Here is a 15,519-nt window from a genome sequence, read left to right as displayed (position 1 = left end):
GTAAACAGACCTTGGCATGAGGCAGATGAGAGCGGGCGAGATAATCCTTGCCTATAGAAAGGGCTCACAGGCGGGGGGTACCTCACATGGAGCATATGGTGGCGACAAAGGCATCCATTCGTCTGCGAAGAGGATCACAGGGGACGCAGATACCGGTCACCGATGCCAACAACGTGATCAAAGTTGATAAGGTTAAAGTTGGCTGGTCAGTATGTCCAGTCAGCCGCTACCAACCACCGGTAGGCGATTAGTGCCTATGCTGGCTCAAAGCGGGACACAAGTCGTGGGCTTGCAAAGGGCCGGACAGGAGTAACCTATATTGGGGGTGCGGGGAGCGCATCGAGATATTCAAAGCGGCGAGGCTCACCCCAAACAAGGCCATCAAAGAGAGCGAGAAATACTGCTCCGACAGACAGTGGTGATGGCCAAAACAAGAGAAGTACTGCCTCCTCTCGAGCGATGTCCAACGAGGCTGAAGACGATCGAAGTACTATTCCAGCGCCTATTGGACGCCAGCAGCGTGGGTAGGAGCAGACATCGAGGAGGTGGCGAGGAGCTAATGACGGTGGCAAAGTCCCTCGCCCCGAGTAGAGCACCTGGTCCGGACGGGATCCCGAACATGGATGTATGGAAGAGACAGCGTTTGGTCCCGTTACCGAAACCTGGCAAGCCACCAGGCAACTCCCCAGCATACAGAATAATCTGTCTAATAGACACTGTGGAAGCTATTGGAGAAGTTAATCCTGAACAGGCGGTCGCCATTCGTGGAGGAGGACGGAGGATTGTCGAGCGAGCAATTCCTGAGAAGGTGGTCTGCCCTACCCGGTTGTCGGATATAATGACAAAATGATGGCTCGCGCGAGTTCCTGCTTTTATTTTATCTTGGCCAGACGGCAGGGAAGGGCCCTCCTTAGCCGTGCGGTAAGACGCGCGGCTACAAAGCAAGACCATGCTGAGGGTGGCTGGGTTCGATTCCCGGTGCCGGTCTAGACAATTTTCGGATTGAAAATTGTCTCGACTTCCTTGGGCATACAAGTATCATCGTGTTAGCCTCATGATATACGAATGCAGAAATGGTACCTTGGCTTAGAAACCTCGCAGTTAATAACTGTGGAAGTGCTAATTGAACACTAAGCTGCGAGGCGGCAATGTCCCAGTGGGGGATGTAATGCTAGTGAAGAGAGACGGCAGGGAAACAACATCCAGGGACAGTGGTGACGATGAAGTCGTCTCTAGAAATCAAAGAATTGTCTTTCTAAATATTTTCATCAATCACAGAAAAAAAAACATTGGATAAAAAAATCCATATATAGCGATTTTTTTCTGAATTGATCACGAAATTTGTAATAACAATGTTTATGATGAATCGCCGATTTATTTTTATCCAACTTAGATTATGTGAGAGATTTGGACATATTAGGGGAACGGTTCGGCATTTCATCTCATAACTTCCATTTCCATCCCATCAAAAACAAAGTAATGAAAAGGTATTTGATTTGTTATTTATTTTTGTGATTCAGCAGTGTGCACGCATGTTAGCAAAAAGAAGCGACAATATTGGTGCATTTCTCTGTTTTGCGATGAGATGATATGTTTACTGAGATGGAAAACGGAACAGTTCCCCTATATATCTTTTAAAGCATGGTCGTGCCAAGTCCTACATCCTCTTCGCAGTTATGTAACATATATTACCCACTGTTATTTTTTTACGCGGATGGAATTCATCAATAACTCAGTTTACTTGAATTTTCATAGCTTTTCAAAAAGCATTTCAAAGCAAAGCAAAGCAAAAGCGTGAATTGTCATTGTTTTTTTTGGGGATTTTTCCTAGGGGTCAACTCAGGCCTTAATCGACTACATCAAATCGCGTTAACCTTTGCATCCGCAACCTCTTTTGTGCATCAAAATTTTGGTGATTTTTTTGCTCTAATTCATTCAATTTTTGACCGATTTGATTGAAATTTTCAGACATCAACCAGAAATTATCATAGATTCAGAAGATCGATCGATTGGACATGTCGGTCCACCGGTTCCGGATTTATACGGAATCCCAGTGGGGTCTGTCGGGTGGCCGTTTAGGACATTTTTGGTTTTTATGTTTGTTATTCGTAGGAATATCGTCTTTTTATACCCGTATCGTGAAGAAAACTTATTTGCGATGCTTCTGAACATATTTGGATGCATGATGGCCACACTGGAACCGGTTCCGGGCTCAAACTGGGGACATATATCAGAATACTTCGAAATGTATCATGAGGCATATCAATCATCGGTATTTTTTGGCGAAAGATATTTTGAAACTAATTTTAGATTTCTACTATCAATTTTGATCCTTTTGATCCAGTTGATCCAAACATCCCGGGACACCTGGAACCAATTCCGGGGACCCTGTGGAAGACTTGAATCCGGTTTTTGAAAAAAAAAACATAGCATGCGACATATCAAACTTCATGATTCACCATGAAAAAAATGTAGGATAACATTTTTTAGATCTTGATTCTACTTCTGGCCACTTCCGGGAAAATCCGGAAATCGAAGGAAGCGGTTTTGAAGTTTGTTTCATAAGTTGAAGTTCGTTACCAAAGCTGTTAGTTGTACGCACATTTCGACTTTTCGAAATCAGATCAAGAAAAAAAAACAATCATAGGTTTACCTCTAATATAATTTTGAACCTTATTGGTTATGTTTCAGGCACCGGGAACCGGTTCCGGGATAGACCTGTGCGCCGATTGCAATTTATTAGCGGCGGCGTGATGAATAATTTTGGGTTAGCGGTAGCGGCGTGACGACGTTCCACCATTGGTGATCGAAGGAAGCGGTGCGGAAATTACTGCATCATTTCGTTCGGAAGTTCCATCAAGAATACCACCCGAAGTTCCTTTAGGAAGTTCTTTCAGAAATTCCTCCGAAAGTTCTTCCTGGAATATTTTCGGAAGTTCCTTCAGAAATTCCTCCTGAAGCTCCTTCAGGAACTCCTGCGGAAGATCCTTCAGCAATTCCTTCAGAAGTTCCTTCAGAAATTCCTCTGCAAGCTCCTTTAGCATTTCCCCCAGAAGTTCCTCTAGCAATTCCTCCGGAAAATACTTCAGTAATTCCTCTGGAAGCTCCTTCAGGAATTCCTCCGGAAGTTTCTCCAGGAATTCGTCCAGAAGTTTCTTCAGGAATTCCTTCGAAACTTCGATAGCGGTAGCGGCGTGACGACGTTCCACCATTGGTGATCGAAGGAAGCGGGGTGGAATTTACTGCATCATTTCGTTCGGAAGTTCCATCAAGAATACCACCCGAAGTTCCTTTAGGAAGTTCTTTCAGAAATTCCTCCGAAAGTTCTTTCTGGAATATTTTCGGAAGTTCCTTCAGAAATTCCTCCTAAAGCTCCTTAAGAAATTCCTGCGGAAGATCCTTCTGCAATTCCTTCAGAAGTTCCTTCAGCAATTCCTCTGTAAGTTCCCTCAGCATTTTCTCCAGAAGTCCTCCGGAAGTTCCTCCAGAAATTCCTCCGGAAAATACTTCAGTAATTCCTCTGGAAGCTCCTTCAGGAATTCCTCCGGAAGTTTATCCAGAAATTCGTCCAGAAGTTTCTTCAGGAATTCCTTCGAAACTTCGATCAGGAAACCTCCAAAAAATTTTCCAGCAACTGCTCTAAAAATTCCTTCAAGAACTCCACCGGAAGTTCCTTCAGTATTTCTTTCGAAAGTTTTTTTTTCGGGAATACCTCCAACAGTTCCCTCTAAATACCACCGGAAGTTCATTCGAAAATTCCACCAGCAGTTCCTTCAGCTACTCAACCGGAAGTTTCTGCAGCAATTCTTCGGAAAGTTCCTTCAACAATTCCTCCGGACGTTCCTTCAAGAATACCTCCGGACGTTCCTTCAAGAATGCTTCCGGAATTTCCTTCAGGAATTCCTCCGGATGTTCTTTCAGGAATTCTTCTGGAACTTCCATCAGAAATTACTCTAGAAGTTCCCTCAGGAATTCCTCTGCAAGTTCCTTCAAGAATTTCTCCTGACGTTACTTAAGAAATTTCTCTGAAAATTCCTTAAGAAAATCTTCCGAAAGTTCATTCAGCAAATCCTCCGGAAGTTCCTACAACAGTTACTCAGTTAGTTTCTTCAGGGATTCCTGAAGAAACTTCAGGAGCAATTTCTTGAAGAAATTTCCGGAGAAACTGCCAGAAGAACTCTTGAAGGAACTTCGGGAGAAATTCTGGAAAGAACTTCCGGACAAGATCGTGAAGGAACTTTCGAAAAAATTGCTGAAGGAACTTCTCGAAGAATTTCAGAAGGATCTTTCGACGGAAATCTTGAAGGAAATTCCGTAAGGATTCTGGAAGAAAGTTCCGAAAGAATTTCTGAAGGAACTTTTTAAGGAGTTTCTGAATGAACTTCCTAAGGAACTCCTGAAGGAACTTCTGGAGGAATTGCTGAAGGAACTTTCGGAGAAATTCCTTAAGAAACTTTAGGAGGAATTCCTGAAGGAACTTCTGGAGGAATTCCTGAAAGAACTTCCGGAGGTATTCCTGAAAGAACTTTTGGAGGAATTCCTGAAGGAACTTCTGGGAGAATTTCAGAAGGATCTTCTGAAGGATATCCTGAAAGAAATTCCTAAAGGATTCTAGAAGGAAGATCCGAAAGAATTCCTGAAGGAATTTCCTAAGGAAATCCTGAATAAACTTCCTAAGAAATTCTTAAAATAACTTCCGGAAGTATTTCTGAAGTAACTTCCAGAGAAATTACTTGAAGAACATCCGGAGGAATTCCTGAAAGATCTGTTGGAGGACTTCCTGAAAGATCTGTTGGAGGAATTGCTGAAGGAACTTTCGGAGGAATTCCTAGAGGAACTTCGGGAGGAATTCCTGGAGGAACTTCGGGAGGAATTCCTGGAGGAACTTCCGGAGGAATTCCTGGAGGAACTTCCGGAGGAATTCCTGGAAGAATTTCCGGAGAAATTCCTGGAGGAACTTCCGGAGGAATTCCTGGAGGAACTTCCGGAGGAATTCCTGGAGGAACTTCCGGAGGAATTCCTGGAGGAACTTCCGGAGGAATTCCTGGAGGAACTTCCGGAGGAATTCCTGGAGGAACTTCCAAAGGAATTCCTGGAGGAACTTCCAAAGGAATTCCTGGAGGAACTTCCGGAGGAATTCCTGGAGGAACTTCCGGAGGAATTCCTGGAGGAACTTCCGGAGAAATTCCTGGAGGAACTTCCGGAGGAATTCCTGGAGGAACTTCCGGAGGAACTTCCGGAGGAATTCCTGGAGGAACTTCCGGAGGAATTCCTGGAGGAACTTCCGGAGGAATTCCTGGAGGAACTTCCGGAGGAATTCCTGGAGGTACTTCCGGAGGAATCCCTGGAGGAACTTCCGGAGGAATTCCTGGAGGAACTTCCGGAGGAATTCCTGGAGGAACTTCCGGAGGAATTCCTGGAGGAACTTCCGGAGGAATTCCTGGAGGAACTTTCGGAGGAATTCCTGGAGGAACTTCCGGAGGAATTCCTGGAGGAACTTCCGGAGGAATTCCTGGAGGAACTTCCGGAGGAATTCCTGGAGGAACTTCCGGAGGAATTCCTGGAGGAACTTCCGGAGGAATTCCTGGAGGAACTTCCGGAGGAATTCCTGGAGGAACTTCCGAAGGAATTCCTGGAGGAACTTCCGGAGGAATTCCTGGAGGAACTTCCGGAGGAATTCCTGGAGGAACTTCCGGAGGAATTGCTGGAGGAACTTCCGGAGGAATTCCTGGAGGAACTTCCGGAGGAATTCCTGGAGGAACTTCCGGAGGAATTCCTGGAGGAACTTCCGGAGGAATTGCTGGAGGAACTTCCGGAGGAATTCCTGGAGGAACTTCCGGAGAATTCCTTGAGAACTTCCTTCTGCTGAATGAATTTTCGGATGATTTTCTCAAGGAAGTAACGTCAGGAAAAATTCTTGAAGGAACTTCCAGAAGAATTCCTGAGGGAACTTCTAGAGTAATTTCTGAAGGAAGTTCCAGAAGAATTCCTGAAAGAACATCCGGAGGAATTCCTGAAAGAACTTCTTAGGGAATTCCTGAAGAAACTTCCGGAGGTATTCTTGAAGGAACTTCCGGAGGTATTCTTGAAGGAACTTTCCGAAGAATTGCTGCAGAAACTTCCGGTTGAGTAGCTGAAGGAACTGCTGGTGGAATTTTCGAATGAAATTCCGGTGGTATTTAGATGGAACTGTTGGAGGTATTCCCGAAAAAAAACTTTTGAAAGAAATACTGAAGGAACTTCCGGTGGAGTTCTTGAAGGAATTTTTGGAGCAATTGCTGGAGGAATTTTGGAGGTTTCCTGTTCGAAGTTCCGAAGGAATTCCTGAAGAAACTTCTGGACGAATTCCTGGATAAACTTCCGGAGGAATTCCTGAAGGAGCTTCCAGAGGAATTACTGAAGTATTTTCCGGAGGAATTCCTGGAGGAACTTCTGGAGGAAATGCTAAAGGAGCTTGCAGAGGAATTGCTGAAGGAACTTCTGAAGGAATTGCTGAAGGATCTTCCGCAGGAATTCCTGAAGGAGCTTCAGGAGGAATTTCTGAAGGAACTTCCGAAAATATTCCAGAAAGAACTTTCGGAGGAATTTCTGAAAAAACTTCCTAAAGGATGGTGGTATTCTTGATGGAACTTCCGAACGAAATGATGCAGTAAATTCCGCACCGCTTCCTTCGATCACCAATGGTGGAACGTCGTCACGCCGCTAACCCAAAATTATTCATCACGCCGCCGCTAATAAATTGCAATCGGCGCACAGGTCTATCCCGGAACCGGTTCCCGGTGCCTGAAACATGACCAATAAGGTTCAAAATTATATTAGAGGTAAACCTATGATTGTTTTTTTCTTGATCTGATTTCGAAAAGTCGAAATGTGCTTACAACTAACAGCTTTGGTAACGAACCTCAACTTATGAAACAAACTTCAAAACCGCTTCCTTCCACTTCCGGATTTTCCCGGAGGTGGCCAGAAGTAGAATCAAGATCAAAAAAATGTTATCCTACATTTTTTTCATGGTGAATCATGAAGTTTGATATGTCGCATGCTATGTTTCTTTTCTCAAAAACCGGATTCAAGTCTTCCACAGGGTCCCCGGAATTGGTTCCAGGTGTCCCGGGATGTTTGGATCAACTGGATCAAAAGGATCAAAATTGATAGTAGAAATCTAAAATTAGTTTCAAAATATCTTTCGCCAAAAAATACCGATGATTGATATGCCTCATGATACATTTCGAAGTATTCTGTTATATGTCCCCAGTCAGAGCCCCGGAACCGGTTCCAGTGTGGCCATCATGCATCCAAATTTGTTCAGAAGCATCGCAAATAAGTTTTCTTCACGATACGGGTATAAAAAGACGATATTCCTACGAATAACAAACATAAAAGTCAAAATTGTCCTAAATGGCCACCCGACAGACCCCACTGGGATTCCGTATAAATCCGGAACCGGTGAACCGACATGTCTAATCGATCGATTCTCTGAATCTATGATAATTTCTGGTTGATGTCTGAAAATTCTAATCAAATCGGTCAAAAATTGAATGAATTAGAGCAAAAACATCACCAAAATTTTGATGCACGAAAGAGGTTGGGGATGCAAAGGTTAATAACCTGGATGTACTCCATTAACACTTTGTTTCAAGTTCTTACTGTTTTTAAGCATTTGCGGTGTATTTTTAAGAAAAGTAAAAAACGATGAAGTTCACGTTAACATACATTCACACAGTCAACACAATTTTTTGAAGCTTCTCAAAAAAATCCAACAACCTTCATGGTTTGTTGTACTTGAATGATAAATAACGTAATGATGTACATGACCTATGACTGGCTGTTTCTATTTTTTTGGCAAGTGTAAGTAGTATGTTACGCAAACCTCGCATTTCGTCAATGTTATAACAATAAGCTGATCACCTTTCGTGTTAATTATCACAACCGATTTTTTTATCAATTTGCCAGCTGATGAGAGCTAACCATCATAGACGCAGCGCTGACGAATCGTACACAGTTGAGTGCTGGCTTTCAAAATATAGTTGAATAAATAAAAGATAATGATAAATTCGTAACGACAAAAAACAGCTGAACACTGTGTCAATCAATGCTCAATATCAGTTTGAAAACTATTGGAACAAAATCTGGCGAATGTTAGGCCATAATAGCTTCTCAATAGTTATATGTAAATAGTTATAAAAAATGTTCAATCTTTGAAATAATGGATTAGAATAAAAGATTTGGAGAAATATGGAAAAGGTTAAATCACAAATATAATTTACGCAAGTTAAACTTTGAATACAGCCAACAATTCTCCACAAATACTATTGCGTTGCTGAACCTCCATCGGAAGCTGCCTTTGGGCGTTCTAACAATAAGTAAAATGAAATTGCACAGCATCCCATCTTGCGTTATTAGTAGCAGATAATATCGGAAACGGTTATGGGGTCTTCGTTCTTGCTACGCTATTTATGTACACTGTACTGTCAGTACCAAACTGTCGATCTAAGCAGCAACGCAATCATTCCACGGTCGCACTGAGGATGCTTCGGCATGTTCATATGCAATGAAGTAGCATATTGAGTATAAGAAGTGCTGAATTAAATCTGTTTATTGGGTGATATAACTTGATTTTTCGTTTGGGTTTTCCTTTTTCATCTGTTTAATTTTTATGAATTTCCAAGACAGTATGAGTATGGGAATTCAAATGTGCAAATAAATTAATTTGGTTTTAGTTTATAACTTTTATAATCAATTCATATATAGCCTGGTGAAGAAAGTAACCAAAATGCGTTAAACAATTCGAACTCTAGACATAGATTATATTTGGAACTTTTCTTTATTATCAATGGAGCGATTCCAAGCAACAGCATCAAAATTTAAGAAAATTTTTAGTTCATGATTTTCTATTGAGTTGAAACTTTGCACAGTTTTTCAATTTCATCTAAATCGTCATTTTTCGATATCAAATCTTCATATTGAGTCACGACTAACTTTTCAAAAGGGTGTATGTGAAAATGGTTCAAAAATATTTAAAAAGCTGCACAGCAAAAACGGAATGTTCGATTGTTATGATTTTTTCAGCAAAGTTAGACAACAAAATGGTGATTCTTAAGAAAATGTGCACAGTAAATAAAAATTTTTTTTGCCTATAAAAATATCATTTTTGTCACAAAAACTCAAATATCTCAAAACCCTATCTTTTTTCGAACGTATTTTTTTAGGGAAAACGTTATATTAGCTATCTACCATAAAAATTTGGTGATGGTAAACTAATAAACAAAAAAGTTATGACATTTCAAACATTTCACAATTTTCACATATAGTAAACAAAAAAATTTCCGTGTATTTTTTTTCAAGAATCGCAGTTTGATGCTGATTTTATTGTTAAGGGCCTTGCGTGAGTTAAACAAGTTGTTTGTATGATATTCCATATTTATGTATTCATCGATATTATGTATATTATATGTATAAATATTATATGTATAAATAAATAAAATGAATTAATATTATCCTAAGTATTAAATTAAATGTGGCAGTTACACAATGTTGTTATAGAAACTCTAAGAGTTTTGGGTTTGAATTTTGGTATGGGTTATGATATCATGAAAACAGTTTATTAATACTTATTTTTATTTATTTTATTCAAATTTTTAAAATATCGAACACTTTTGAATTATTATCAGCACAGTTTGAGTATAGTTTTGCTTTAATTTTATTTTCCGACAATGGAATGAAACAGTGAAATTTTTGGGTTCCTTGGATCGTTTTCGCGTTATTAAATTGCTCGCTGAGCTCTGAAGCCTTTATTTCGTACTCTTCAGTAGTAGTAAAACAAAATGATAATTTGGTTAAATCTTTTTCTTTTCTACGATTTGCCCAATCAAAAAGTTCTTTCGCAGTTTTAATTGGATGCTCACGTTCTTTGGCTAAACTTGCTCTTGTGGCCATGCGCTTTATTGTTCCTCCAATAGCATCACAAGGACCTTTGCCATGTGATGTAGCAAAAAATGCCATTCTGCATCAATTCCGTACATTGATTTAAATTGACATAGGCTCGAAAAATTCTTACGATTTTTGTACTGCGACGCTGCTCCATCAGACATGAAATATATCTTTTTGACTTCTTTATGCTTATCAACGCGTAAAAAGTTAATCATTTTTTCAATGAACAAGTTTACGGATACTGAATCGTGTCTTAAATCTTCGGAAATTATAATAAAACTTAAGTGTTCAATTTGCGTACTTCCATTAAAATAAATAACGAATGGATGAATTGTAGCTTGTTGTACGTTCCAGTGATGGGACTGCACTTCATCTTGCAATACAAAGCTGCAATACAGAAAAATCACAAATGACTAAAAATTCACCATTTTGTAATGTATTTTTCGTATTTTTTAAAAAAGCTGGATTGTTCTGTTTTAATGAAATCGTGAGGGATTAAACTTTCTAATTTCAAGCAAAAATATGACACAAACTCATCTACAGGTTTTACAATAGTTTCTATGTCACACCTATCCGTGGTCACCCATTGCTCAAATGATAACTGATCAATATATTTTTCTTCAAACTCAGCGAATAAAGTATTTTCCAATGATGAAGAATCTGGACAATCCGAACAAGATCGTAGATAGCAATTTGATGTTGTATTTTCACACAAAAGACTACCAGTTAACATTTTAATATCCTTTGTTAAATTGATTCTTTTCAAACTATGTAAAATAAGATTAATATTCTCATGGGTTGTGCACACACACATTATGTGTTCCTGAATTGGAAAGAAGCTTACATTGCCTTGGCCGAAGGCTTGCAAATGAGGAAAAACCTATTTTAATATTATCGTGAATTTCCTTGAAGCGTGTGTACGCTTCTTTCAAAGTCGTCATCATTAATCGTTTTTGGATTGCTTGACGCTTTCCATCTTTTTTTACTGATACATAATCTTTTTGACCAGGCATAGCTCGACTTACTTCATCATCTTCAAAATATTGAACTACTATTTCTTTTGTCTCATCTGTTAATGCAGTACTAGACCTAGTATTTTTGGTTGAAAGACAGTTATTCTTCAATTGTTTTGCCTCTTTTACTGTATTTCTATTGGTTTTGAACTCATCAATGGCATCCTGAATAGACCACGAACTTGGCAGCATCGACAAAATCAATAATTTTTCTTTCCTTGTCGTGGCTGCATTCGAGAACCTTTCCTTCATATTTATAATTACCTCATCGTAGTCTGTATTTTCCACATCATCAGGTCCTAATTTGAAGAGGTTTCTTCGTACAGCTTCGTTTATTTCACGGTATTTTTTCTCCGGGTAATAAACGTAGTCCATCTTACTCCATTTAATCGGAGTCACTTTTATCCCAGCTATGCCCTCGTTAAAGCGTTCGATGTTGACCTTTTGGATACACTCATCTTCCGATTGATTTGTTGAAACAGATTTCGCTGATGGTACGGTGGCAAGGCTCTCAGCACTTAATACTTCTGGTAATTCCTCAGTTGTTGTCGATACATCTGGCAATTCCTCAGTTGCTGTCGTTTTCGAACTTCCTGCGCTCTGCTCAACCGATGATATACAGATTGCTCTTTTGTCAACGTTTAGACGGCAGGACGTGCAAATGCGTAAATTTGTATTCAATGTGGACATTGGAGCATAACCAGTCGCTTTCAGTTTATCTATGGTGCTTTCGGTGAGATTTCGTAACTCTTTTGAACACTTTTTTCCATCAAACGGCCTACAACAGTTGAGAAAGCGGCTACTCATGTTGTTCGTAATATTTCAATAAACAAAATCACTTTTAAGTTTTTACTGACTAGTTTGGTGTCATTTGCTTGACTGAAGAAAAAAATTACTATAAGATCTTTAACAACCTTAGTTTGTTTTCTAGAAAATTTGATTGGGTTTTCAATTGAGAACACTAACGTTTTATGATCCGATATATGCTTTTCGGTATCATTGATTATTAGGGTCATTTTCCGATCAATGATGTCCGTTATAACATGGTCGATAATTGTTGATATAGTATTTGATATCCTAGTTGCATAACTTGATCGCACTTTATTTACTATGACGAACCCATTCGAACTGATACAGTTTTTATATTGATTCACAATTACGTTGTCACTATCTAGCAAATTAATATTAGTATCTTCTAGTATTACCATTCGCCGATACTTGCTCATAAGTTCATCGAGTTTATAAATAAATTCCTCAACATTTCTTCCTGGGTTGTAAACACCAAAAATTTTTATATTATAATCTACTAATTCTGCTACAATGAAACTGTTGACATCATCTGATAGTTCATATAACTTACGATGTTTCAATGAGGAAAGAATAAATATCGAGACACCTCCACCTCTATCAGGGCGACATGTGTGATATACATCAAAATTCATAATATTGCAAATTTCGTTCTGATACAGCCAAGTTTCACTAAATACTACTACATGGACATTCTGCAGATCATCGATCAACTGGACGAGGTCACTCATCTTACCTCGGCAGCTCCTAGTGTTGAGATGTAGTATGTTCAATGTAGTTGAAGAGATCACCAGTGAATTCAACCGGTAGCTAATCTCCACGCTACTCAAATGTTCTCCCAATTGCTCCATCGCGAAAACGAGATGAATATTCTCATAAAGGGTTCACTAATTTCTTCAAATCACTAATCTGACTCCGATGGCAAATCCTCTCTCGATAAGATACGCAAAGCTGTAGAGTTTTCATCCCGCTTGATGTAGATGTACCCTCGACTAAACCAGACGAATTTATAGCTGTATTTCTTCTTGTGCAAGCGCACCGCCTGTAGCAAAGCTTGATTGTGTGCTGTTAGGTGATGATTGAAGAAGATGCGTTGGTTTATTGGGAAGCCGATATTCTTGCATGACAATGGACTAGTTTTGATTGCCGACATCATCCTATCCTTCACAAAACGATTGGCAAATTGTACCAAGATCGGTTCAATTTGCTTCGTATTCCTAGTTGCTAACCGATTAATTACTAGAACATCGCGCTCAAACAGTTCAACTTGGAGAAATTCACAGATTTTGCACAATATAGCACAGAGATCCTCATCAGCAGTTTTTATGACATTGGAAATCAGCATGTTGTTCGATAGCTGCTCTTGCTGTATGTAGCGGACATCACTTCCCATTGTTGCTATTCGTGATGTTATTTCTCCCTGTGCACTTTTCAGAGCTGTGATGTCAGAACATGTTGTTTTCATTTCCTCCGTAATCTTGCATAGCCCGCCCTTGAACTTCTCGAACTCCGCATTTATGAAAGCCTGAGATTTCTTCACGTCGTCCACCTCCACGCTCAGTTTCTTGAGGTCCGCTTTCATATCCATTATGCTATTCTGGATCTCTTCTTTGGACGATTGGATTTCACCTTGAAGTAACTTGTGTAAATCCGTCAAGGTCATACCTTTACTCATGGTGTCGTCACTGTGCAAAGATCGTTTTGCTGGATTCTCCAAAGCTGTAGATTCCTTGCAATTGTCGCCTTCTGTAGGGCTGATATCCACACGTTTTTTTGACTGGTTCCTAGTAGTACTCGGCATAGAGCAAAAAAAAACCCTTAAACTAGGTAGAGCAAACCGTAGCACGGACAATAAAGCTATTTTTTACGCTGCGAATAGAAATACGTGTGATCGTGTCGACAGCTCAACTGAAACTCTATCTATAATGTTGGATTCGACCTTGCCAGAGGGCAAAGAGCAAGGGTCGGACCGGCTAGTAAACATAAAACGCCTCAAGACATACATAAATTGTGTGCAAACATTTTATTTCTTATGCTCTATCTGCTCTTTATCAATTTCCCGTGTATCTCAACTTCTATCCTTCCTGTCTGCTAATCTTCATATTTCTGTTCCTCTAATTCCCTTCTTCATTCACATTCACTTGTCATTTGCCTCCACATCTCGTGGCTACTCACGCCCACAGCTTCCCTTCATTTGACTCCTACGGCCTTCGACACGGCGTACGGCTACCTCGCGAACACACCGCTCCATGAGCCCGTGCATGCACTGCTCCCGCTATTCATGCCGAATACGGGAAAAACTTGGACCGCACATCGGTCGCCACTTTGTCTGCGTCCTGGAATGCCTTGGTGCACAGCGCGGGTGTGATCCTGTTCCCGGACTGCAATCGTCGGGAGAGAATGGCTTGCTGCCAAAATCGCACCTTGAGTCGCTCGTCGATCGCACCTTATGCCACCTTTGTTTGCACGGCTTGATCCAGTAGGCGCCGAGTGCCGTTTCCACCAAAATCCGCAACGAATTAATTTAGGTAACTTCATCGGAAAGAAAAGCTATGTTACATAGAAAATATTCCCATTTATTTGCTTTTGAATTGTTTTTAATTTAAAATAAAATATTGGTGCAATCTTGATGAAGTTATAACATGTAAAGAAAAAGTACCGAATTTGTACACTTTTTGACTATTTACTAAAACTGCAATATCTCAGCCCCAGAACAACATTTTTTGGATCTTTTTTTTATGAAAATACTCCTTATAAATAGCTCTTTGTAGTATGTAGGTTTTCCTGAACGAGAAAAAAAAAACATTTTTTGTATAAAGATGAAATAACTTCGAAAATTAGACCTTTCTAATGGTGTATTTCCGTCCTGCTGGAAGACAGCTGAAATGTTTCCTGTGTACAAAAAGGGAAGCAAGCGCGATATAAACAATTATCGAGGAATCACGTCGCTATGCGCTGTATCGAAGTTGTTCGAGCTGGTCGTCATGGATTCTCTAAATGGTCACTGTAAACATTATATCAGTACCGACCAACATGGATTTATGGAAAACCGTTCCACATGTACGAATCTACTGTGTCTCACATCATACGTTACAGCCTGCTTGCATGGTTTGGTTCGTACCTTACTGAGCGCCAGTTGGCAGTTGCTCTAGGCGATTGTCGCTCGGAAAGTTTTTCGCGATATCTGGCATACCGCAGGGTAGCCATCTGGGACCGTTGATATCCCTTCTCTACATCAACGACGTACATCTAGTTCTAAAAGGACCGCGATTATCATTTGCAGATGATCTTAAAATGTTTTTGCGCATCTGCTCAATAGCCGATTGTCATCTACTACAAGACCAGATCGATGCTTTCGCTCATTGGTGCGATCTAAATCGACTTGTAGTTAACCCGAAAAAATGCTCGATCATAACTTTTTCTCGAAAGAAACAACCGATTACCTTCAACTACTGCCTGTTCGGAACGACTATTGAAAGAGTGCACTGTGTGAAAGATCTCGGTGTTCTATTGGACTCCAAACTGACATACTCGGATCACATTCCATATGTTGTTGATAAACCATCCAGGTCTCTTGGATTTGTGATCAAAGTGACAAAGACTTTCACAGACATCTACTGTTTGAAAACACTGTATTGCTCTCTCGTGCGATCTACGTTAGAATACTGCTCTGCGGTCTGGAGTCCAAACTATAATAATAGTATCGAACGCATCGAATCCGTTCAACGTCGATTTATACGGTACGCACTCCGCAACCTTCCCTGGAGAG

General features: G+C 40.2%; 1 protein-coding gene across 1 annotated transcript; it reads right to left on the bottom strand.

The window, feature by feature from the left end:
• Window positions 1-12,654: 12,654 nt before the first annotated feature.
• Window positions 12,655-13,551, bottom strand: LOC134222112 (uncharacterized). Its single transcript, XM_062701255.1, has one exon. It carries the CDS (start codon window positions 13,549-13,551, stop codon window positions 12,655-12,657), a length of 897 nt encoding a protein of 298 aa, XP_062557239.1.
• Window positions 13,552-15,519: the final 1,968 nt, after the last annotated feature.

This window comes from Armigeres subalbatus, chromosome 3 (assembly GCF_024139115.2).
Source record: "Armigeres subalbatus isolate Guangzhou_Male chromosome 3, GZ_Asu_2, whole genome shotgun sequence".
Lineage (NCBI taxonomy): Eukaryota > Metazoa > Arthropoda > Insecta > Diptera > Culicidae > Armigeres > Armigeres subalbatus.
The sequence above is the reverse complement of the archived record's forward strand: the minus strand, read 5'-3'. Positions and strand labels throughout refer to the sequence as shown.